We start from the raw sequence: 25257 nt of genomic DNA, 5'->3' as shown, positions 1-25257 counted from the left end.
GATAATGCCTTTGATATGAGCCTCAGTTATGAAAGCTGGAAATGATTTGATGTAATTGCTGCTATTATTTAAATCATAAGCAGAATCAATATTTCTGCCCCTTCTTCTCTTTTAGAAACTTAGATTATCCTTCTTATAATAAGACCTGTTCTGAACCCATCTTCTTTCATTTTACTTGATGTTCAGCAGCACGATGTTTGAAAATCTTTTACTTCAGTAGCTGTAGTGAAGTACTCGGCGTTTCAGGATCTCTGTTTGGGGAGAGGCACGGTGGCCGGTCTAATAACTGATTTCTAGTTATTTATTTTTTGTGTGCTATCTTTCTGCAGATACAAAACTATTGTCTTTTTCATTTTGCTTATCATTATTGCTGTTTAATGATAGATGATCCAAGGGAATACATGAAACGAGGAAATCTTGGAAACCTCTTCTCTGGGTGTTGTGGAGAGTGATATGGGACTGTACAGTTTAATTAAGACTACCTGGCAGACTTTCAGGCAAGGGAGGTCATGCTTAAGTAATTTACTGGAGTTGTTTGAGGATATAACTGCCACAAGAGATAAGGGGAAGTCAGTGGATGTGGTACATTTAAATTTTGAAGGAGGTTTCTGCATCCAGAATGAGTGTCCGTGGTGTGGCCTGGCAGGAGAAGCTCAGGGCAGCGGCAGGGATGGCATCGCGTACAGGACCAGGTCCCTTGGGCAGCAGCATAGGAATAGGAACGATCCTGCTAATCTTATGCACTAAGTCCCACCTGTATTACTGTGTGTGTTGGGGAAGGTGCTGTATTGGAAGTAATGCATCATGAAGTGGGACAGCTGAGGAAGTGGAGAGCATCAGTGGACGTCAGTGGGAGAAGAGGGCACCTATGGAAGCCACGTTTGAGAGAGCCTGGAGACAAGGGGACCTCCCAGCTGTGTCTCGCTGCCTCCTCTCCCCTTCTGGTGACTGCTGCCTGCCCTAGGCGAGAAGCTGGGTATTTCTGTCTCATCCTAGTATCCAGGGGCTGACCCTGCTCAACAGCTGCCAGAGCACCCTGGAGAAGGCATCCGGGGGATCCCACCCTGCCTGGGATGTACACAGGTAACCGGGGAGAAATGGAGCCCTTCCTAAGCCTCTGCCTGCAGCTGGGCGGGGAACGAAGGATGTGTGATGTATAATGGAAATTATCTATACTGTAGCTGGAAATCCTGGCTTGTATCTGTGCTGTGCATTGGTGGTATCTCTGACCTGCTGTGTATAGGTGGCCATACAGGAACACGCCAGGGTTCCCATGCTGAGAGCCCACGGTCACTCCTGGTCAGAGCCAGAGCGATTAACTTACGTGTGTGTAATGCAGCCAGCCAGGGAAATCCCTTCTCCCTTGCAAAACAAGGAATGAAGCGAATAGACAGTGTAGACTCACCATGATATATATACATAAACTTTTTATCCAGGTGTTTGTGCTACATATATGGAGTAGGTTTAATCACACATAGCATGGAATTGTGTAAGAACTATGCAGGAGGATTAACCTTGATTTAATGGGAACAATTTTTTTTTATTGCTTTTAAACAAATTGACAGGTTAGTGCTGGCTCCTTAGACATGGCAGCACTCATGCTAAGTCTGAATGACAGAAGATTTGAGTGGTTTTGGCATTAAAATATCCAGAGAGGCTTTTCACAGCCCTGGACCCGGTTGACACGATGCTAAGAAGCCCCCAGCTTCCCAAATCTCAGAAGGGCTGTGAATTTAAGCATGGTGTTCCTCAGCTTTGAGTTTAGACTTTTAAATTCCAACCCGCCAGGCAGTAAGAGTGGGGCCTCTTCTGAAGCTGAATTACAGTTAGCATATGGTTTTATTAGATGAGACTTTTCTCAGCCATGTCAGGCAGGAAAGACTGAGTATAAATAATATGTTTAAAAGCTGCATGGAATGCTGTCTATAAAACAAGGTGTTGCTCTGAAATTGCCAACTAGAGCTCCTGTTCATTTTGTTGTGGAAGACAGACAGACATGTACTTTGAGAACTTTTTTTTTTTTTTTTTCCCCTCCAGATTAGGAAATAGAAAATCCCGGTCATTTCTCACATTTCTAATTGACATTCTAAAGAGGCACATTCAGTGCAGATCTGTGCATGAGCTACTGAGTATTATTGGGTTTTAGTTATGGCTAATAAAACCCATTTTCTGCACAGTTATTTAATTTGCATCTGTAATTGCTGCAGTTGTACATAAATTAGACATGCAATCGGAAGCCTAATTCAGCTTGTCTGCTCCTTATGCTACATCCATAATTATGGAGCTATGCTAACTTCATGTTAGGAGGCAGAGATTTACAGAAGTTTGAGAAAGGAGTTGGCTCCAGGTAAAAAAAAATGGCTTGTTGCTATCAGCTGCTTACATGATGGTTATACCTAACGTCCAGCCTGGACTGGAAACACCTCATGATAACACGATGCCAGCACCGAGTCGGGGACACTCCCTGCCCTGCAGAATTTACAGTCTAAGCAGATTTGGCATGAGCTTTAGCAGCAGCCACGTATCATGGTGCAGAGAAGCAGCAGTGCAGACCCCGGTGCAGGCGCTGGCTGGCTGCAGCCCTGCATTAGGTGCCCTGGGACAAGCTCAGTCCCTGCCTGACTCTTCCTGGCTTCTTTCCTTTCTCTTTCCTCTCAGAGTGCCCGGGGGAAGAGCTGGGAAGCGAAGGACACTAGCTGGGATCTCGTACTCCTGTATTAGAGTTGGACGTTGCTTCTTCGTCACTTGGTTCTTCATTCAGTCCCCTGCTCCTCCCAAATACGTGTTTTCAGACCCCTACACTTTTGTGCCATCAGCACCTCTTTTTTGCCTCTTTTCTTGCCATTCTTCACCAGTGTTTCCATCAGTGGTCCAGCACTTGAAAGCACATCAAAATGTCTCTTCCCAAAGCCCTCTGGCTCCATCATTGTATTCTACTTGTATCTGCCAAACAGAGCAACTCTTCTCTCCAAACCCAAGCAACCCTTCCTCCCCCTCACATGCAGATTTTGGTGTGAACCCTTTCCTTGCCCAGATGGTTATCTGCAGAACCTGTTGGGGATTTACCATGACTTGTCTTTGGGGAAGAGTGTTGATTTTCTGGAGGTTATTCTGAGTCGCAAGGAGAAGGTGGAAATGTGGCTCTGTTGAAGTTAAGCCTCTGATACCAGCGGGGCAGGATATTGCTCACAGGCCACCGGGCATGGTTTTGGCCTTGATGAGATGGATAACTGTAGGTAATGTCTGGATTGAGCTAGATCCAGGCCTGGAAGACTGGGAAACAAAGAGAGAGGAGCTGCATTTGCAGCTGGATGAGAAAGTACATTTTTTACCCTCTCTTTGCCTTGACTAATGGCAACAGAGGATTTCTGCAACAGGCTTCAGTCTCCCTGGATGAATTCAGGACATATCTGCAAGACCACATGCTGTACTCTATAGGATTTTTTTTTTTAATCTTTTCACAAGGAAGTTCAATCAGTTGCCTTAGTTTCTCTGTTGTGAGACTTCAAATGGACCTGAAATTTTTGACGTTAAGAAATAATCCTGGCAGGTTAATGCTTCAGACATTTTGTTCTTTGCTGACTTTCCTTGTACTTTAGGTGATCCAAATACTGATGTTTTCTTTTGTCTCCTGGAGCATTACTTGGCTTTCCAGATGAGTTTTTTAAACATAATTTTAGTGGAATTGTCTGAAAATATTTAGGCCCCCGAACATAAAAATGCCAGTGCAGAGCCCACAGCCACAGCTCGGTCAGAAGAGGTAGTGGAAACTCATATGATGTGTAATGGTTGCTTCACTAATTTCATACCACAGTTTGACACTCCAGCTTTGTGATTTCACCTTTAAAAGCTTTTTCCCTTTGCTAGCTGTTTTGCTTTCCTCCTTTTCATATTGTGATTTATTTTTTTTTTCTTTTCATTGAGGTGGTTCCCTCCTCCCCCTGTCCCCCCCTCTGGCTGCTGAGAATCATTATTTCCTGATTTTTAGCAAGGCTGAGAAACGTTGATAAAGACTTGGATAACAATCTCCCACTCAAATGGCCTTTTCAGTCAAGAAGGTGGTAATAGTTTAAAGCTAGACAGGCTCTGCGTAAAACAAGCTCTCGGGCTGGAGGGTTGAGGATGTCCCTCATACTGCCTGGCTGTGTCAAACTCCCCCAGATTCCAGTCCTTTAGCAAGGTGCAGCCCTTTGGCTCTTTCTGTGAACTGACTCCTTTAATGCACGTTATACTTCAGAGAACTAAGGCATGGACTAACTTTGCAAGATTTGCAACTTCACAAGGTAGGGCTGGCTTCTGTCACTGGAAGATAAAACACCTCTGGGTGCTCGCCTGGTTGCATCTCCTCTCTTCCTCTCTGCTGTAGCCTGAGCTAGTTGGGCACTTTCATATTGAAATGAAACATGAGTCCTTGCTCTATTATTATTTTTTTTTTACCCCTCAAAAAGCCTGTAATTCAATTTGAAAATAATTTCAAAACAATCAAAACTTGTTTTTGGTGAACCAGTTATTCAGCAAAATGTAAGAGTTGCCCAGCTGCAGTGCAGTATTTCAGACTAAGGCATCTTGGACTAAAAACAGAATGTAAGAAGCCTTTCTGAATGCTTTACAAATTTTAGAGAAGATTAGCCAGAAATAGTTTTTTTTGAAAAAGTAATAAATTAAAATTCTCTGGTCCTAAGAGAAGTATAGGAAAGGTCAAATGGAAAACTTTGCACCGAAGGCAGCCTGGAGCTCAGATGAAGACAAGCTGGAGAACCAGGCAATGATAGCACCTAGAGACCATCAACTCTCTGCTTTCTTTTGAAGCTCAGTGGGATAGTAGCAGCTGTTGATATCATTTTTCTAATAAAGTTGAAACCACTGAGAAAGTGATGGGTATTGATTAGTGTCAGCTTCGATAAATACATGTCCAGTTCCCATACTGCAGAAGATGATGCAAAGTCCTGCAAAACAATTGTTGGGGACTTGGGGGGGCTTCCAGGACTCCAAAGCCAAGTGGAGTCTTTATTGACTGTGGTACTTTCACATCTTTTTCTTATTGCATAACTGAATAGCACTGTTGTCGGACAAGTAAATGCATTTTTCTCTGACTTTCAAAACCAGTACTTTTCAGCACTGATTTATGATCTCAGATCTGCATGAACAGATAGATACGATAGGTGGACTTAAGGAGACAGTATTTGTGGTACTCACATCGTTGAACAGACAGGTAGGAAGCTATGCTCTTAGGGTACAATAATCTGTTGAGGAGACCCTGACACCCAAAGTGTGCCGCCTTTGGCTACCAAGAGATATTACTTTTCCCTCCGGCCTTGTTTCCCCCACACTACAAGGTGTCATTTTATTTCTTTAAAGTAAGTTCAGTTAGTGTTTCGCTTTGCTGCTAGACTTCTCTTCTTTTGGGGGTAATGGGAAAATATAAAGAATTTTTCTGTTGAACAGCTGAAGGAGTAATATTTTCTTTACCAGCGAGAACTGAAAGAGCGTAGAGTCTGTTCTGACTTCAGATGAGGGGACCATATTACTACTTCTGTTAGCATAGGATGCGTTACTGTTTTCAGTGTTTGTATGATCAATATTTTTATCTAAACATTTAGGTTTTTTGAAGAATAAAAAGATGGGTATACTCGTGGACAGCTTTTTACCTTTTGGTTCCTAAAATGAAACATAAATTATGGTGTTATAGCTGATGATTTGTAGAAGATTTTTGTATTTGTTCCATTTCTTCCTGCGGTCATTGTTTAACCAATCACAGGTATTTTTAGAATTAAGTGAACTAGGAGCAGCTTGGGTAGCTGAATCTTAACTAGGTGATGATAGAATTCAACTAATCCAGGTCCAGTATTTGGATAAAACCCATAACTCATTGCAGAAACTCAGATCTTGAGTGACTCTGTTTTTACCAGGTTTAGACAGAATGTGTTTATTACTGGTAGCCTTTACTACTTATGTCAGCAGAGCTCTCAGTTAACTTCTTGATTACTCTAGCAAGTGCTTTATAAGGCAATTTTAACGTTTTTTTTTGGTGTTGACGTTTCCTGTTTACTTTGCAAAAGTAACAGGTTAGAGGCTAAATGGTCTTTATACAGTGTTTCAGTTCAGGAGGCAGAAACTATTTGAAGCTTTGGAGCAACTGCCTGATTTTACCCTTAACAGCTTTCTCTAACAGCCGTTGACTTGTCTAGCCTTTTTAGCATCAGTTTGTGTTAACAACATTTAAAGAGAATTTAACTGAATTTCAAAAAAGCTAATATCTCAATTTGCTGTTGTTTCTGATAATTTTCCAGTATGTTTGACTCCTTTAAACACATTTCTAATAGAGACGTTAGCTAACAAGTGACTTGTCCACCAACCCTCCAACCACCGTTATACCTTGTTAAAATACAGATTTCTTTCATTTTAGCAACTATTATGTGTGTGTGTGTGTCTATATATGTGTGTACATATATATGTAAAAGGCTTCCCAGCTCTTCTTACTGGACATTGTGCGTTTGCTTTCCAAAATCTGATTTCATTCTCTGTAGTAAGAGCAGAGTAGTCATTAATGCTAAAGCAATTTTATAACACTCCGCAAAGTGAATACAAATGTAATTTCTGACCACTTTAAGCCTTATTTACACAAAGATGATACTGTCTTTAATTCAGGAGATAAATTCCTTGCTACATAATTCTTGAAAGGTTTTATTTTGAGATGCGGTAGATCTGATTTGTCCCTATAGGAGAGTTCTCTATTGCCTGCCAAGGAGCATTACATCCTACCAGCTACATCTCATTTAGTAGACAAATGACCTCAGTTTGATTAGGCTGCAAGCCAATCTGAAGGACAAGTCAGACAGCACTGAGTCCAGCTTGCTTATCAATGATACGTGAATAACCCGACAAAAATACAGAGGTCCTGAAAAGATGATCGTTCCTTTGGAAGAAGGGGGATAGATGGTGGAAAGAGGCAAATGGAAACTCTTTTTAGTCCTGGCACTTGCAATTGAGTTGGGTGACGTTTTTTTATTGGTGATAAAAGATACTGAATTTTCACTGAACTTCACACTGTTAAAGAAAGAAAAACCCTGAAAATGTTGAAGGATTTCATGGCAATGGGTTTGAAACAAACCATTTCCCTTCTTTCCCTTGATGTATCATTTTTAAACAATTCTCTGAATTGAGACTTGAAGTGCTTGATTTCATATCAAATGAGTTAAAACGTGATTTCAAATGAACTGAAATGTTTTGTTTGTTTCTTCACTTTAAAAAAAATTTCAGTATTCAAGTCCATTTGACCCAAAGGGAATTAAAAATATCTTGGACCTGCCAGAAAACTAAACAACTGCATGTTGACTGGCCTCTAATCCCTCTAAAGCCCACAGATATTAATGCTAAATTTATCTTGAAAAGGAAACATTAAAGCCCTGCCCGCATGCACTAGGGGAGATGAATTGCCTTGCAAACCTAGGCTCTCATCCCTGCGCTCCCTGAAGCTCGGAGGCTGTTCACGGGCTGTGGCTCTTAGGACTGGGGAGCGGGAGGTGGGACCAAGCCCTGGCTTCGTCTTCCTAGGAGCAGCGGGGAACTGCGGCATGAAGACGGACCCTGCTTTCTTTTTGCTTTCCTCTTTTGCATTTGTGTTTTTCCAAATTCTGCCTCTTGGTTTGCCTTCTTCCCAGAGGGTTTTGGTATCCTTGCATTCATCAAACTTCTTTCCTTCCTCCCTTCCTTGCCCCTCTCTCCATCCCTGCTACGTGTTCATGAAGACTGCTGCCTTTTGGAAGCCTCTCTTCTCAACCGTGGTCCTCGGGACCCCATCTCCCACCCACCCACCACAACAGGATGGACAGTGTTTAGCAGTTTGCCTTTTGCAGGGCCTGACAGGTTCAGAGCTCTTGTACAAATAACAAAAGAAGTCTTTGCCCTTGATTTTTGAAACGCCTTGGGAATAAACCTCATGTGCTTTCACTGGAACCGAGACTGGTTCTCTCTTTCAGGGTTTTTTTACTGTCATTTTGAAGTTTAAGAGCTCCTGCGTCCTCCAAGTTAGCTTTGTCTTTCTTACAGTCTCTAATCAATTGCAGCTGGTTTTGTTATTGCAGAAGGTCCAAGCAGATTTAGCAACAAGGATATTTTCAAAACATAGGTAAAATTATAACTCCTCCTTGCTCTGATCAAAATCCTGCCAGTGTAAGTAGCCAAGGCATCATACATTGCACTGCCTTTGCTCAGACTGTCCGGATGATGTTTTCTCCTTGTGAAACGCGACCTTTTTTTCCTGACTGACTTCTGATTTCTGGCATAATATTCTGGGATGTACAAGAAGTAGTACAGGTAGTTCAAATTGCACACATTTTTCACCCTAGAATTTGGAAAACTTTCTTCCTATGCGTTTCTTCACAAGGTGAAACGAGCAGACAGTTTACTTTGTCTAATTAAAAGATCATTATGATTATATAGAAGAACAGGAGCTGTTTGCATTGTCATTTGTGTGTTACATTATTTACACTGATGAGATTTATACTATGTTTGTTGTACTTGACATTGAAAACAATTGTATCATTTGTAACTTTGTGAGACTTTGTACCTCACATAAGAGCTCCCCTTTTAAAAGGGTGGGATAATTCCACTTTGAAATGTTACCAAAAGGCAAGATTTGTTCTTCTGTAGTTAGGGCTAAAAAGCATTGGAAAGATGCATATTTGCTTCAGCCATTATTTTTCAGTAGTATTTCCAATGATGCATGGTTATTTTAAGTATTTCTTTCTCTTTTCTCCCTCTTCTCACCCCCCCTGCCCCGGCTAGAAATTCAACTCTTTTTTTACCTGCGTGCGTTTTAATATTTGTTTGTTAAACTGTAATTAAACTTAATTTCCCCTTCTTGCAGAATTGTTGGCTTATGGAAATACAACTGCCATCCCCTGTAACCTGTTGTTATTCAGGTCCTGTACCATGGATTGGCATTTCATTCTGTTAAAAATGCAAGTGGGATTGTTAGACATGTCATCTACAAAGCCAGGGGGTCAGCTAGGGAGCTTACTTAATGTGCTAATTTGCTGTAATTTAATCATGCTTGGAATATAGATTGGACGTTCGAGTATCTCAGTGGCAGACTTGGACTCAAATAGCCCATAAACGCTTCGTTAAAGCCTGGTCAGGGAAGGTAAGTTGTGGGCCAGATCCTGTTCCTTTGCTCAAAGGGAGGCAAGAAGGCTTTGCATTTGGGACTTCAGGTGGGATCTCTGGGGCTCGTACAGCTTTGTGGAGCCGTGGCTCTATGCCGAGCACCTGCATGGAGACTGAACTCTGCAGTTTAATTAATTATGCATTAGCTGCAAATGAGATTGAGAGTGTTGAGCTCCCTTTGTAGCTCTACATGAGTCATGTAAAACAAAACCCGCTTTGCACGGGTGCACACGTGCGCTTGAGGGCTTGCGAGGGACTGAGCCCTCTTCGTGGGGCAGCTGTGGGCTCTCTAACCAGGTGGGATGTGGTACATCAGGCAGCATGTTTTGCAAGTCACAGGCTCTGCAATACAGGCCAGTTTACAATGACTTGCCAAAATATTTGCAAGACAAGCATTTCCCAGATGCAATCAATTAAGTCAGTGAAACTTAGAAGTCAGCCCATAAATTAATTTTCTACAGAGTAGCTTTTTTTTAACTCTTGTTGAGCTTACGTTTAAGCATTGAGTTAAAAACGTCTTGCTCATTCATTATTTGGTGCTATATTGTGAAACCTGTGTTTGCATTAGTAAGGTTGATAGCTGAAAATTTTGCAAAGGATAGGTTTTGCTGTTGGAAAAAATTTAAGTTCAATTCTCAAAGAACTCCATTTCAACCAAGTCATGCAGACTGATTTGCCTGACTAGTTTGCCATTCCTTTCACCTCCCCTTTTTGACTATTATGTTGTAATATGAAAGGTAAAATGGTAACACAATATGTTTCACCATTTTGAAACAAGTATTAAAAAAAAAAAGTTTTTGCCCAGGGTATTCTGTTACTTCGCTCTCACTTAATCTTTTAACAGCACAATTATCTGTCATATTTATATTACCCATTGTGTGACTGTGGCCCTGATGAGATCAATTTAGTTTTCAACTTTTCTTGTTTAGTATTGTAATACCTTTTCTCTTTGTTGTGACATGCCAGAAAGTATCTCCTTGGCAACATCTAGCTGTGGTTATTCTTAGTGCCTCTTGCCTGGCCGTTTGCCACAGCATCCACCTGGCCATTGTCACTGCGCTAATTGGTTTATCCTTCGGAAAAGACAATATTTTTTTTTGCAGTTTTGAAAGTTCTCCTTTATTTTGCCACTTCGGTAGGTCTCAGCTTCGTTATACTTTATAACTGATTCGGGCAGGCACTTGAGCATGTCCTGAGATTTAGAGTCACTGTGCTGTTGCATAGGTGACGAGAAAGAAAGGGAGCAGTGATTGTGCCCGTGTGTTTGCAAGAGCGTGCATTCATTCTGCAAATATAGCACAACTGTTCTGCCCCAAGAAGTTTGTAAGAATTGCTCTATAAAGGCCCAAATATGTAGTTTTTGGAATACTGTTAAATGCTTTGAATTCCTGATGTCAAATGCCACGACCAGTTGTTTCAGCATTTTATCTGCTAGCTTTCTTGCAGCTGGAGTCTGGGACCTGTTTTTTGAGAGCCCAACCCAGCTTAGCCCGACACTCGTGGCAAACTTCCCCCGGACAGATGAAAGGTGGAGCAGGCTCTGTGTTAAAATGTGATTTGACGAGAAATGGCATTACCATAAATTAAGAGGCAGGGAGCTCGTAATGAGATCATATGGTTAGCAAGGCATGCAGCCCAAAATTTTCCTTTTAAATTACTGCTTTTTTGCAGATAAGGGCAGGACAAGGATTCATAACCTCGGTGAGGATGCCTGGTACATGCCTGGTCTTTAGACTACTAGTGTGGTCTTGCTTTTGGTTTACATAAAAAAGTGCAAGAGGAGGAATTTGTGAGCACACGCCCAAAGAGAGTTCTGCTGCACTAATTGCTCTTGGTTAAGGATTTACCAAGTAGCAACCACTGTGTTAACTTGTGATTCAAGAAATCACAAGAATCTTACGAAAACTGAGCTCCAAGTTAAAATTGTGTTGAGGCAGTGTCCTCCTGGGGATGCCTTTTAAACAGGGCTAACTTTGTATCATGTACCCAGTGTACTGCATGTGATTTGCTTCTCTTGTTTAGACCTTTTCGAGTTTGCTTTCACCTCACAGGAGCTCTCTTCCATTTTAATTCACCTTGCTGGATTTACCCAGTTTTCTTGTGAAGGATCTATAGCAGAAGGGTCCAAATGCAGACTGTAGTATGGGAAAGGGATATTTAAATTATGAAAGACCAATGTAACTGAGCAGGATAGTTAAGGGGGAGAAGAAAGACAAACAGGACATTTGGAAAAAACAAAACAGAAAGCAAAAAGGAAGGTGAGTAGGGCTGTAAAACCAGCAGAAATAAGTTTAAAAAAAAAACCATTAAAAATCAGAGAAACTATTGATTAGCAAATGAACAAAATATATCATGATTGTTTGCAACTGGAATGAAAAACAAAACCACAAACTGAGGAACTTAAAAATGGGAGAAAAAATTGCCAGAGGATAAAAACCAAGATTTGTTGACTGCTCATTGTTGCCTCCACCCTCCACTGGTTGGGCTTCAATTTACCATGGAAGACAAATGAAGATTTTGGTGGAATACACGAACAGGCTAATTGGGGGCAAACTGGGGAGTCAGTTGATCACAGAGGACAGACACGACAGAAGCCTACAGCATACGAGTGGCAGGGAGCGTTACAGAAAGATGACTTGTGATTTAAAGTGCAATTCCCAAACGAGCAGTTCTTTGTCAAGCTGTCGAGGGCGTTTGGTACTTTTCCAGAGGTGCAGATGTACTTGAGCAGAGGCAAGCTGAGAGCTAAAGCAAGGCCACCCTACCTCCTTCTGCTTCCCTACCACACAGCCTGTTCCTCCTGCGTTTGCAGCACCAAGTGATGGATGGTCTCACGCCTACGCTGTGATCGCAAGTCCCGGGCTCGGAGTGGCATTGCCACCAGCTGCAGTGCAGCTGAGCATGGGTGGGTGCCCCGGGTTTCTGCGCCATCGCAGCGCTGCACATGTAGGTATGCTTGCCACCGCAACAGAACGGGCTCCAGTCTGAATCACCGGGGTTAAAAAGAGGGGGAAAAAAAAAAAAGGCAACAAAGAAGCTGGTGATTTACAGCAAGTCGCATGAAGGAATGGGAAGCTGGGAGTCCCTTCAGGAGTGCATCCCAGGAACGGAGATCAAAAGCAAGAGAGCGCATTGGAAGTGCTGATCCTTGTGAGGCTGCAGAGAAGGTGCTCAGCAGTCGGCTCAGGTGTTTGTCTGCTCCCGCCGTGACAGATGAAGTGTCCACAAAAGTAAACAAGCTGCATTTGAAATGGTGGCTGGCTGGTCTGAATGCTGCACACTCATCTTTGAAAAGAAATTCCAGTGAGTTGCTGTGCTGACAAGCCACAGATGATGGCTGTGAACATGACACGTAGTTCAGTCTCCCAGCTGTCTGTCCTCGTCTCTGCTCTGGGCTTGCCAGAAAGTTCCCTTCCCTCTAGCAGAAAGAGGGGGTAAAAAATTAGAAACTGCTTTATTGGGGCAATATTGCTGCTGTGAGATTGGGAAACCTTAAAGCTGGTACTATTAAAGTGCAGTAGCTTCATAAGGGACTCTTTAAGAACTGTAGGTGCAGCTGTATTTCCCTGAGCCATTTTGAAAAGGATCATGAAAAAGACAAAACAAGATCACAAGCCAGCAACTGTGCTTTTGGTGGATGTCCTAAAGGGAGTGACAGAAAACACAGGGAGAGGCAGTTTTCGTGGCAGGCAGCATGTCAATGCTTCAGTAACTCACAGCATCTGTTTGAGCTTTGCCTGCCACAATGGGTAAGGCACAATCAGGAGATGTCGTGTAATTAGGTTTCTGTAAAGCACATGATGTCAAAGATTAATGAGCAAGGCAAAAACTCCCAGAAAATAAGGTGTTGTCAGACATCCCAAACTGTCACAGATGGAGAATTCTTCTGAAGACCTGCAAAGGCAAAACTGATTTTTGTGTCAATGTGAATTTTCCCTGTCCTAGAGATGGGGATCGGAGCCAGGCTGTGTGATGCTGCCATGGTACTGGGTGCTCAGACCTCCAGTCCCAGCAAACATGGAAAGCTCAGGTAGAGCTGATAGAAGAAGTGAAATACCAGACTGAAAAGTGGAACAGTTTAGGTAAAAAATTGGGATATTGCAACTTGCTCAGGAGAAGGGAGCAGAGGAGAGAGATCTTGTATGATGTATAATGCTGTAAGCAATTTCCACCTGCACGGTATAAAGACCTGTCCTCGTTAGGTTTCGATGTACTCTACATATGTTAATGCATCATTGGGGCCATCAGAGCTGGGGACATTGTCTGGGTCTCTCTAGCAAATGACTAGGACTTTGCTGCCTTAGGATCACTTGCCTGCATTAACTGCAAGCAAAAATGGAGGACACCCAAAAAAAACCCAGGCTGCAGCATCAAGCGGGATTGCTCACACGCTTTTCCCTTGGCAGTTTTGCTGCCCAGCTCTCGGCTGCCTTCTGCGTCTCCCAGCACCGTGGGGAAGGTCTGTGTCAGAGGCAGGAGCACAAGCCAGGCTGCCTGGCTCCTGGTTTTATGCTTAAGCCAGAAGCACAGGTTTCCCTTCTATCAACAACTTGCGCACTTTTTATTCCTTCGCTGGAAGATGGTCTGCAGTGTTAGGAGAAAATCACTGAAATATCAATGAGTTTTTAACTGGCTTTAGAAAAAAGAGGCTTTTTGAGGGATTTTGAGGTGAACTGTTACAGTGCTACTGTCTTTTTGATTTATTCTGGATGAGCAGCACAAGAGAAAATACAACCTTGTCTCTCAGTGGTTAATTTTCACAAATGTGAATTTTTCCTAGCGGGAGCAAGGAGAAGGTTTCAACACAGGCTATTGTTAGCCCCTGCAAATGCCAAGTGTCTGCTCTTGGGAGATGGAGAACAAAGTTGGCACCAATAATTAGTGGCTGATGCACTGATTTGGCAAAAGTTGCTGAAAATGAACATCTGATGGAGAGGTCTTGGGATGATTTAGTAAAACACAGTGTGGTTTGAGATGACTTTTTGGGATGTCATTGTGCAAAGTGCAGGGGTGATCAGAAGGAAGGTAACATAGAAAATGTGAAGGAGGAGTTTGGTGTCTTCGTTGTTCAAGTTTTTCTCTTGAGCTTTTCTAGCATGTTGTTAGCAGTACAATGATATAACAAAACGATGTTAACTAAGGAAAGTTGAGATGCCAAAACATGACAAATTTCTCGTTTACTACAGATGTAACTTTGTTTCACTTCCTCTTTGGTAAGATACAGGTATTAATTTGATTTGGATGTAACTATCATTTAGGAGCAAATCCAACCAACACAGCATGGGCCGGCAAATCCAACAATTCCTCATCCTAGAGTCTTGAGAGGCAGAGCAGCACTGGAGGGAGAAGTCTGTACGATGTGTGGTCAGGCTGTGCGTGGAGGCATCCCTGCCTGTCCCAGGAGGGCCTCCCGGGAAAGGACGCTTGGTGGGAAGTTGGGATACGAATCAAAAATCTTGCAGCTACTGTTGTAAATATTTTGAGCTGTGCTGCTGGTCTTGGGACGATTCCAGCGCCAGCTGAAGCCAGGGCGGCTTGCTCTCTGCTGGGAAGCATGTTGGGTTGATGCCTCAGAGGTACCAGTACCCACTGGGCATGTTGTCTTAAGGGGGTATCACTCGAGGGGAGAATGGTATCACTTGAGGTAAATGTGGGTATGGGGAATTTTTACGCTCCAAGCAAAATTTAAAGTAGTTGGTTGGCACCCACAGGCAGGAAGATGACTCCCAGGAAGCCTCCTCATAACTTTTCTCAGAAGTCGGCAGGACTGCAGGGGCTATAGTGTGACAGTGATGAAGTGAGGAGCAAAGAAGGAGGACAGGCGGTTTTCACTGCAGGATGGTAAATGCAGGATGGTAGGATCACATTTTGCCTCTGTTTTTTTTTCAGGAATAAAGATACCGCAGTAGGAGTTAGCTTGACTTTGACACATAAGGGAAAGAAATGAAAGCACAAAAGCTCTAGATACCTTGACAGCCAACCGTCCAACAAAATAACAGCACCCCCAGCCAGCAGAGCTGCCTGTCTGCAGCCGCAGCGCAGGGCTCAGGCTCTCCCCACCTGCCCGGCACTGCTGTTCTGCAATAGCAGGTCTGATAGCTTTGGCCTTGCTGCTGATTACTGTAGTTTTTTGTGAGCAGCAGAGAGAGGACACGACCTGCAGCCACTGCCAGCCTAGTCTTACTTTTCTAGAGAGCTTTTAAGATTTATGGTCAAATTTTGCAGTAACTGTGATTTGCCATATAGATCATGAATGTACGGTTGCCCTGCGATCCCATAGCGAATCCCCTGAGACCTCTGTGGTAGTTAGGTAATTGCTTCTGGGTGCTAGCAAGGATTAAGACTGAAGTTTTCCTGGTGGAGTAAACCATGAGGTAGGGCTGGAGCTGGCTGCTTGGCAGGTTTTGAGCCCTGATAAAGAGCTGTCTCCGTTGCTGTAAGGCCAGACCTGTTCCCCCTCCACAATAAACCTGGGAGTGACAGCTGGGCTCTGCGTGAAGAGTGAATTTTCATGCTGAATCATGGATTCTGACCAGACTAATTTTAAAAACTTGCAGCCCCAGGAGCAGAAGCTGCTGGGAGCCTTGAGGCTGGCAATGAGAACATGGTGGTTGTGCTTATTAGCCGCATTAAATGCTTCCCTCCCAGGAGAAGGACATTGTGGCTCCATGGGGATGTAGGACCACCACGTGGAGCCTTCTGTCTGGTGAGCGAGGGGAGCTCTGCCAGTGCTGTGCGGTGGCCTGCAGCAGTGGGTCTCATGACAAACCATGTCCTCAAAGCTTGGTGGAGAAATGGTAAGAAGCTGCCCAAGCAAATGTGTCTTTCAGGGACCCTCCTTTGACTGGAGGTTTCTTCTAGGAGGCAGAGACATGCATCTCATCACGCAAGGCACAGCTTGGAGCACGGGGCAGTAAGGAATGCTGCGGTGGGGGCCAACGAGGCTGGGTGTGTGTCTCTCCTGGCAACCGGGAGCTGTACAGGTGGATACGTGATTGTCAGCACAGCGGGGAGCTACGGTGGGCTCTGCTTAGACTGCGCGTTGCCCAGGACCTGCTGAAATGGCAGCCTGAGGCAGTGGTCATAAGCCACAGACGTTGTTGTAATGAGCCCCGTGATCTTGTGACTCATTCATTCCTTCCCAAGCAGCCAGTTTTGATGTGAAAACTTCAATAAATGAAGATGGAGAATCCACTTTTGTAACATTTCCAAGAGTTGTTTCTTATTTCTGCTTTGAAGATGATGGCTTTAGCTTCTCCCGTTTGCTTCCTATTATGTTTCTGTGAACTGAGCACTGGGAGCCTTTAATCAACCCACAGTGCACTCACTGCCTTTCATCCCCTCTCTGAGCAAGTCTTTTCCTGACATCCTCTGAAATCAAGAGGTTCTTGGTGGGGCTTCCAGGGCTCTTGTAAAGCAAATGATAGTAATGATATTAATGCTAACCATTGTTATTCTGTAGGGTGAAATGTCAAGATTCCGTATTTTCATGTTAATTTTTAGAAGTAGGTGCCATATTAGCTGTATCCTGTCCTGTCAGAGAATATGCTTTTCATATCACAGGGACTATTAGAAATCATTAGTAATAAAGTTGGCTTTTATTGTGCCTGATGGATTGGTCTTTGACATGCAATAATGCAAAGTGACATGGCAAATTGGGAATGAAGGATGAAAAGCTGTTAAAAAAATTAATTAAGTTCATACCTAAAATGTGTTCCTGACTTGTAACGATAAAGAGGATCCATGTTGCTACTGTTGAACTGCATGTGTGTATCTAAGAAAGGAGCTAATGTGTTGAAGCAGGAGGGATTGGTTTGTTACTACCTGCCTGGATAGAAGGCGACTGTATTGGCAGGTGGACTTGCCTTGAAATAGGATTCTGTGGGCAGTAAGATCAGATTTTGAAGTATGGTGTCTATCGCTTTTGAAGTATGGTGTCTATCGCTTTTGAAGTATGGTGTCTATCGCTTTTGAAGTATGGTGTCTATCGCTTTTGAAGTATGGTGTCTATCGCTTTTGAAGTATGGTGTCTATCGCTTTTGAAGTATGGTGTCTATCTTTAATTGTTCTGAAATGGAGGATATCCTTGGTAGCACAAGGCCCCTGAACGGTGTATTTTTGTTACAAGGACTTCTAAGCAATGAGTATTTTACTGCGAACAGCCCCATTCTTCTCATCAAGACATTGGTATAACTTACTCTCCTTTTGGCCTTGTATTTATTATGCAATATTACTTCATAGAAAGTATTGCTTTTACTTTGCAAAGTAAAAATATTTTGGGTCAGATTTCTCACTCATTTAGGTCATTTTTAATTGACATTAAGTGAAACTAAAGATGTTATATAACACACAGAACATAACGAACGCTGCAACTTCAAATTTATACCAGTGTAGCTGAGACCTGAGCCTGAGCTTGAACCTGTCTTGGTTGATAACTCGCTTGTCTGTTTGATTTCAGCGGCTAACCTCACTAATTTGGACAGTCTCGACAGCGCGTGGAGCTTTATTGAAGACCGAGTGCATAGATTGAGGCAGCGCTATCGAAGGCATGCGACGGAGGATGATTACAACATTGAAGTCCTTCTGGGGGTCGATGACTCAGTTGTTCAATTCCATGGCAAAGAACATGTTCAGAAGTACCTGCTGACCCTGATGAATATTGTGAGTACAACCCTGCTAACTGCACTGTGGGAAGGCACTGAAAGGACAGTGAATGTAGGTTGGTTTAGCCATTTGAATAAGACATAGCAGATTTTTCTCATGGCAGGAGATAAAATAACTCTGTGAGGAAAATTGGGGCCACTTTCAGAAAAGCCAAAAGGGGAGAAGGAAAAGAAGAAAAAGGGGCCAAGGAAGAAGCTGACTGTGGGACTTAAAATGTTCAAAGTCCTGCTTATGTGCTTTGGTGGATGGGGGCACAGGGTCAGGGGCTCCAGTTCTTGGTAGTCATTATGTTTTAGCTGTATTTTCCCTTAACCTAAGCTCCCTGCTGAAAAACATGGTTTGGAGAACTGTCTTCAAATAAGGTTCTATTAGAAACTTCGATTGGTTTATAAATTTTTAAAACTACTCAGTTAAATTCTTTGATTCCTCAACAACCACTTTAGGTCCCAGGCCACCTACCTACTCCTTGTTCACCCTGCAGTAAAATGTTATGCAGTATATCACTGAACTTTCTTAAATTGATTTAGTATTTACTCCATGACTGACGTCTTTAGGTTTCCTCAGTTAAATATTTAATCTTCAGAACCATAGTCTGTGCGACAGACTATATAGTGTAGTAGTGATGACAGGAGACACTAGAGAATATTATATTTGAAAGAACCAGGTTTTTTTTCTTCCTAAATATCAGCACAGCAGACACAGTAGTCCTCTAGTACCCCAGTCAGTAAGCAAGGACTCTATTTTATGGGAAAAGAATAAAGTTTTGAAAAATTATCTCTATTATGGATCAAAATCAAAATATGTTTTATTCTTCTGGCCAAAAAATGGAAATGAGTGGTAGCCCACTTCATAGGCAACTCATTTGGGATGACTTTCTCCCTCCTCGTTCTCATCTGGAACAGGAGTCTTCCCAATAAAACACACTTCTGTAAGAACTTCAGGTTCAGTGAATGTTCTTAGTGAAGTATTGTTGAGTAAAAAATTGTGGGTTTGCTCTGTTTTTGACAAATAGAGTATGACTGCTGAAGTTTACAGTCACATCAAGAGAATGAGTGTCTGTAGATGACTTCCTGGCATTACAAACCATAGGTGCAGATATATGGACAGAAATCCAGGCTATTAGGTACATTTGCCTGGGATGTATTTTTTCCAAGATGTATTTTTTTAATTATGAAGCTTGTTTTTTCCTTTCTTTATTACATTCTTTTAACAATGTGTAGAATGTCACTGTTTTTCACTTTAAATGAGAGGTGGAATACAATTTAAGAAAATCCCCAGTGTGATATAAATTCAGTTGCGCTGACTTTTTATAACAGTATTGTAAATAGTTAAAAACCTGCACTAACATTAGAGTTATAGGGTACTTAGTGTCTGCTCTGATGGCTGTAAATACATATATTCTAACAGAAATGACATAGTGAATTTCATTTATTTGTGTGGTTTGTTTCCTCTGAGGCTTAAAACAAAGTCTACAGTGAAACAGATGGTTTTATACATCTCTAAATTAACAAGCCAAACAGGCCAAGCCAGGAATGTGGCAAACAGGCTGAAATAGATTAAACAGGACTCTTTACTTATCATGTCACTTAAATCTATTTTTAAAAATTAAAATATACGGTAATGGTAAAGAAGCCATAAATGTTCCAGCTCTGGAATATACTTTTTCCTAATTTTAGCAAACCATCCAACACACAAATTGTAAGAAATAACAACTCTTAAGCATGCTGTCTCTGCAAGTGGTTTAGAAAGTGCAGCCTGTGTAACCGTACCCACAGGGCCGTAGCAGCTCTTGGCATAGACAGTAGTTGTTCTGTTGGGAGATCTGAGGTAGAAACCTGTCTTTTGGAGACTGAGGAGGTGTCCCTTGCCTTGTGTCCAAATACGAGGAGATGTTTGAAATCCACAAGGCCTCTTGAGGAGGCTCTGGATAGTCTTTGGCAGTCATCAGTGTTGTCCTGTTCTTTCCTTCTTCAAAACTCAGCTGGTTTCTAGAGTCTGTATTTTGGCAGAAGGATGGGTGATGGTAACCAGTTCTGTTTTCAGCTCTCCGAGCATTACTCCAGTATAGACAGGTAAGAGGGGTTTGTTACTGCAGATACCAGCCGATGCTAGGGACCTGTATTGTATCGAGGGATATCGCAACGCAGAACCTCCTTCCCATCAGCGGCGTAACTCCAGCTGGCAACTCCTCCAGCTCTTGCTCTCATTGCTAGATGGATTCAAGGCATATTTCTGTGTAGACCATTGCTTTGGTCTCCTTTGCTGAAATTTACACATTGACTCCACCGTTGTCCTCTCTTCTGACTCCTTGAGTAGTTGGGTGTGTTTTGTAGAAAATGGGCCCAATATAAAAAGCTTTGGGGTCTCTAGCTGTTAGGGGTCATATGTATGCAGCGTTTTTCTAATGAGACGCATAGGTTCAAGGGTAGCTAAAAGAGGCAGCTACAGAAAAATCCAGCTGTCTTTTTAAATCTGGTGGAAGATGCTACCATAACCATCAGATTATGTGTACCCTGCTGGTTTTATGGATGTAATCAATTAGCTTTGTACAGTAACAAGGCATTAAGCATAAAATCAATTAGCTTTGTACGGTAACAAGGTAGTAAGCATAAAATCAAAGAATGCATAGTAAGTAAATAAAATAATAGTGGAAGTTTTTACTGGAGATAAGAGGGTGATCAAATAGTTGAATTTCTGTGGTTCCAAAAAATGAAATAAATCCCAGGTGAATCCTCCCTTGTGCCCAAGCTGCTGGAGGCATGACATCACTTTCCCAGAAGCAATTCCCAGCATGGCTGCTTCTCCCCACTTTACTTGATTTCATTGTGTGCGATGGTGTGAGCAGTTGTCCTTAATTAACTTTTCCCAGGGATCTTGGGTGGAACCCTACCACCAACCCAATCAAAACAATATTATTTTTTTTCAAACCCAGTGCAATGACTTATTCAGTAAATGTGTTTTGTGCTGCTTATGTGATGTGTTACAGTCCACACCTAAAAGCCATAAAGTGAGAAAAAACAGGGGCTGGGTGTCCTGGCTAACTTGAATAGCTGTGCTAGTATTTATCCCAAAGTTTGGAAATGAAGTCACTCCCAAACGAATAGTGATAGACGCCAGAGGATTTTTAACACTTTGGGCTGCAGCCACGTATCGCCTGACTGTACGCCAACCGTTTCACCGCAGTGAACTCGGCCTCTTGCCACCCCCTTTTCATCCTCCAGTCATTTCGTCATACAAAAAATCTGGTTTCTTTTGACATCTTCTCTTTTCTCTGCTCGACGCCATCAGCACATTCAGTCCATCTTTGGAAAATATGCCATTGTTTTCACTTTAGAGACCCTCGGCTGGCTGTCACTTACACCGTTTTCTTTCGTACATCATGCTGTGTTTTTTTCCTGGGAAGGATATTAGCTTGCATAGTCCTCTGCATTTCCAAGCGTGAGCCCACACATTGCACAAATTGACTTTGTATTTATAGCATGCAGGAGCATTGCAACAGAGGAGAGATATTTGGGCATTATCTTGCAGCTCTGTAGTTTACTCAAGAACGTGGAAGGTAATTTATTTTCAGCAAGAAGGCGGCTAAAAATCCCAGGGATTTTATCTGCTTGTACAAGTGTTTGGAAATATTAGAAAAACGCAAGGCTAGAGGTGGCATTGGAGAATTGTCTTGTTCCTTGGGAGACAAAAGGATTTCACTACAGGATGGTTTGGGAGGAGGAGCAGGGTGCTGAATGGGTGTTATTGAGCTAAAATGGGTATTGGTGGTAGCCAGCCCAGGGGCTGAAATTGTCTAATCATTTCATAACCCTCTTTAAAATAGTTTTCAGTATTAAGCAGGCCTTTTGCCACCTGCTGTGGAAGAGCAGCAGACCTGAGACTCAGCGGTACATTTACCTGGCTGGGCCTGCAGTAGTGATTAGGGTGAATATTTCAGCCTCTGCAATCCTGTGTTTAGGGTCACATCCAGGACTGGTATCTTCAAAACAGACTTCCTAAAGAGACAGAGGTAGAATATGTGATCTTACAATATTTCAGCCATTCCAAATAGCAAAGTATCATGATAAGCTCAGTTACAAATGGTTTTAAATGTGTTGGCTTCACCTATCTTGACTTCAAGTCAATGCCCCTCTTCAAATTGTGGTGTTTTTCCAAGTGAGGCCCCTGTTTTAGCTTTTTCTTGTATCCTTTGTCTTTGTTCCTCCACAAAATTCCTCAACTACCTCATATTCTAATGCTGGCAATTGTCATCCTTGTATATTTTTTGGAAGAATTTATCTACAAAGTATGTACATTTTTTGAATTTTGGACAATTTCCAGGGGCAAAAAAAAAATCTTTGATTTCCTTTCCATTCCTTTACTGTAAAAGATGTGATATCGCAATATTTAGGAGTTAGCCTCTGTTGCATCTATGTAATGGATATATGGCCAAAATATTTGCGATACTGAAACCCATCACCTCAAAGCAGATAGGTGCCTAACTGCCATTATTTCAAAGGAATATAGATCCTAAATAGGATTTATGCCTCACTCTGGTCTAGATTTACCTGAGTATTTAGTCATTTACCTGCCTTAGAAATCAGTGAGAAAGAGTTTTTAAAATTATCCCATGGGATTATGTCTCTTCCAGACTTTACATGAAACTTCAGCTCTAGAACAAATACATTAAACAACTTTTCATTTGAATAACTGAAATCAACGGGAGTTAGGCAGCTGAGGGCTTTGGAAAGTCCCCGGAGTCTTTCACCTGCATCTTTCACCACTACACGTCTTTGAAATTGTGGCCCTCAGGCACTTTTGAATATGTTATCCATCATCTTTAATAGGATGTACATGATACTACTATTATAGATGAGATTTCTACTTTCATATCTCTGACTGGTGAGGGATGAAGATTTGCAGGTACAGAACAGCAAGTCCCTAATGAGAGAAGAGGGCAGAAATGCCATCGGTTTCTAACTGGCAGTTGGATGAAAACCTGAAAGCATGTCTAATTCAAACTGTTAAAACGAAAGTGATGATAGAGTACTTTGAAATAATGGTGCACCCTGTATTCAGAATCATGCTTTTTAAACTAAAAAGCATTTTTTAGACAGGAAGCATATTTCAGTAATATAGAATTGACTGGATTTTAAAAAATTCAATACTTTATAAGCACCAATGCTCATTATTTCAAATCAGTTTATTTCAATATGTACACTTCAGATCTGAACCAACTCTAAGAAGTTCCACAAATAACAAATGCAAGCCCAACTCTATTCATCTGAGAGACTTCAGCTGTCAATAGTGGAATTATAGCTTTTTGAACATTTAAATACATGTATGTAAGTTAACTCCACATTTAGACTGTTCATTATAAACCACTAGCTGTGACTAGTGAGAAGAACAGTTTCTGACGAGGCCTCAGGAGATTATTTTTGTTCATTATCTTGATTGCCACACTACAGTGGAAGTTGTACGTGTGATTGGGCATTCAGGAAGTCTCGCAGGAAATACCCTCTCTGAACTCTTACGGGTTTTATTCATTTTCACAGGGGTATTATTTCCAGTGTCAATTAGGTGAGCATTGCTCATTATTATTAGCTGGAATGTGCCTTTCTGCCCTGTTGGACATAGCACAGAGCATCACACAGGTTTTTGGTACCATCCTTGAGGTAGAGGGTAGTTACTGTTAAAAGTCAGATTTTTCCTTTACTCCAAATACCAACATGAACTTTAGCCATAAAGGTTGCAGTCAAGGACTTTTGAGTTGTGACAGTGTGGTTTGTGTGATGGAGTATGGATAATTAGTATCAGCTTTTAAATTTTGGATGCTTTTCTTAGCCAAACCACTTAGATTTGGAGAGGTCACCGTATTTATTGCATTGACACCACACCCTTGTAGTAATATAATAAATGAATCTGCTTAATTATTTTATAATACTATGGCTGCTTTTATTAAAGTGATCTTGAGACAGTAATTCAGAAAAATACTGCGTCTTTTAGTGCAGAGGTAATTTACAGTGTTTAGAGAAACTTCTCAGAGCAGTGGTTTATGGGCAAGAATGAGGTGTTCCAAGAGCCTGAGGGAGGAACTAAGAAAAATAAATTAGTCATGAAGTCAGAGAACAAAGTCTATGACCTTTCTAAAGCCAATGTTACAGTCGAAGATGAGATAGAGACCCGTAACACGAAGCTACATAGTGCCTTGCCAACACATCTGCTCTGGGGAATGTTTTTCATTTTGATCAGAAGCAGCTAACTTGGACATGGTAACATCTACTGACTCTCACACCAGGGAAGGTAAATCAGGACTCAGACTCGTATTTGCATACGAAATGCCAGATTCTTATCTCCGTTTCACAATGTACATTGCCAAGCTCTTCTAAAACTACCTGTTGCCTGTGGTTTTGAGCAGAATGATAGATGTTTTCCAAATCTGAGATCACAGTTTGACCTTTAAGTTTCATGTGTGTTGTGTGCTTTCATTATTCTTTTTTCCTTGTGACGCTCAACAAAGATTTCAGAAAAAAAGAGTTCCTCTCTGAGGAAATGAGGAAATGCCTTGTAAGGACTAGAAAGGGAGACTGGGAACCCTGGATTTTGTCTGATGACTTTCTATGTGATCATAGTTTATCCACCCGAGGAATTGATGTAGCGTTATTCCTGTGGGATTAAGATGAAGCTTTGGGAATGTTAGAAATGTTAGTTTGGGATCTTCAAAAGCATAAAGGAGGTGATGAAAATCAAAGAGGATAGTGATGTTTGAAGTGGGAACACAGAAAAATAAAGTGAGAGGGGAACGCTTTTGGGAGGGTCAGATTACAAAAGTTTGTGCTCAATATCCACCATGACATTTCTGGTTCCTATTCTGTAATTCAGAACAGCCGTTTCTTACAGAAATAGACAATCACTGGATGCCCACCAGGCACCAAGGCTTTGCTGCAGATAATTACGATCTGATGAATGAGCTACATCTCGGGCTGGGCTCAAACAATGGCTTGCCAGGAGCTCTGCCATCCCATGGGGAAGGCACTGATGCTCTCCAGCTCCTCCGCTATCGCTCTGGCAGAGATCCACACATGGTCCCCTCACTGCCCAAGAGCACGTCGCCATCGGTAATTTCTGCAACAGTAGTTGCGTAAGGATGTCGGGTGATCAAAGATCAGTCTAATTGGGTTGGATGGATCAGCAGTTTGTGGTGGCTGAAAAGCCAGATGCCTAAACTGCATCTTGTATTGTGCCCTCTCCAAATGGTTAGATATCCCCTCTGATGGCTGCTGTAGCTGGGTCAGATCCGTTTGAGGTTGATGGTAGCCAGAGGTTGAAACTATTAGATGTCCGTCAGGGGTGTGTGCTCGGGGAGCCTCAGGAAGCAGCGCTTACCCAACCGTGCGGCGCAGTGCGTGGAGCCGCAGAGGGTGCGCCTCGGGATGAACTCAGCCG

General features: G+C 42.3%; 1 protein-coding gene across 1 annotated transcript in view; it reads left to right on the top strand.

Annotated features, from left to right (window-relative positions):
* The window catches only part of ADAMTS2 (ADAM metallopeptidase with thrombospondin type 1 motif, 2), a 114324-nt gene that overhangs the window by 39760 nt on the left and 49307 nt on the right, over nucleotides 1-25257 (top strand). The window contains exon 3 of the mRNA XM_009706990.1: nucleotides 17627-17829. Coding sequence (XP_009705292.1) covers nucleotides 17627-17829 — 203 coding nt within the window. The remainder of the gene's footprint in view (nucleotides 1-17626; nucleotides 17830-25257) is intronic.

The sequence above is a fragment of the Cariama cristata genome, unplaced genomic scaffold (assembly GCF_000690535.1).
Source record: "Cariama cristata isolate BGI_N322 unplaced genomic scaffold, ASM69053v1 scaffold6719, whole genome shotgun sequence".
NCBI lineage: Eukaryota > Metazoa > Chordata > Aves > Cariamiformes > Cariamidae > Cariama > Cariama cristata.
This window is presented reverse-complemented; position numbering and strand designations above follow the sequence as displayed.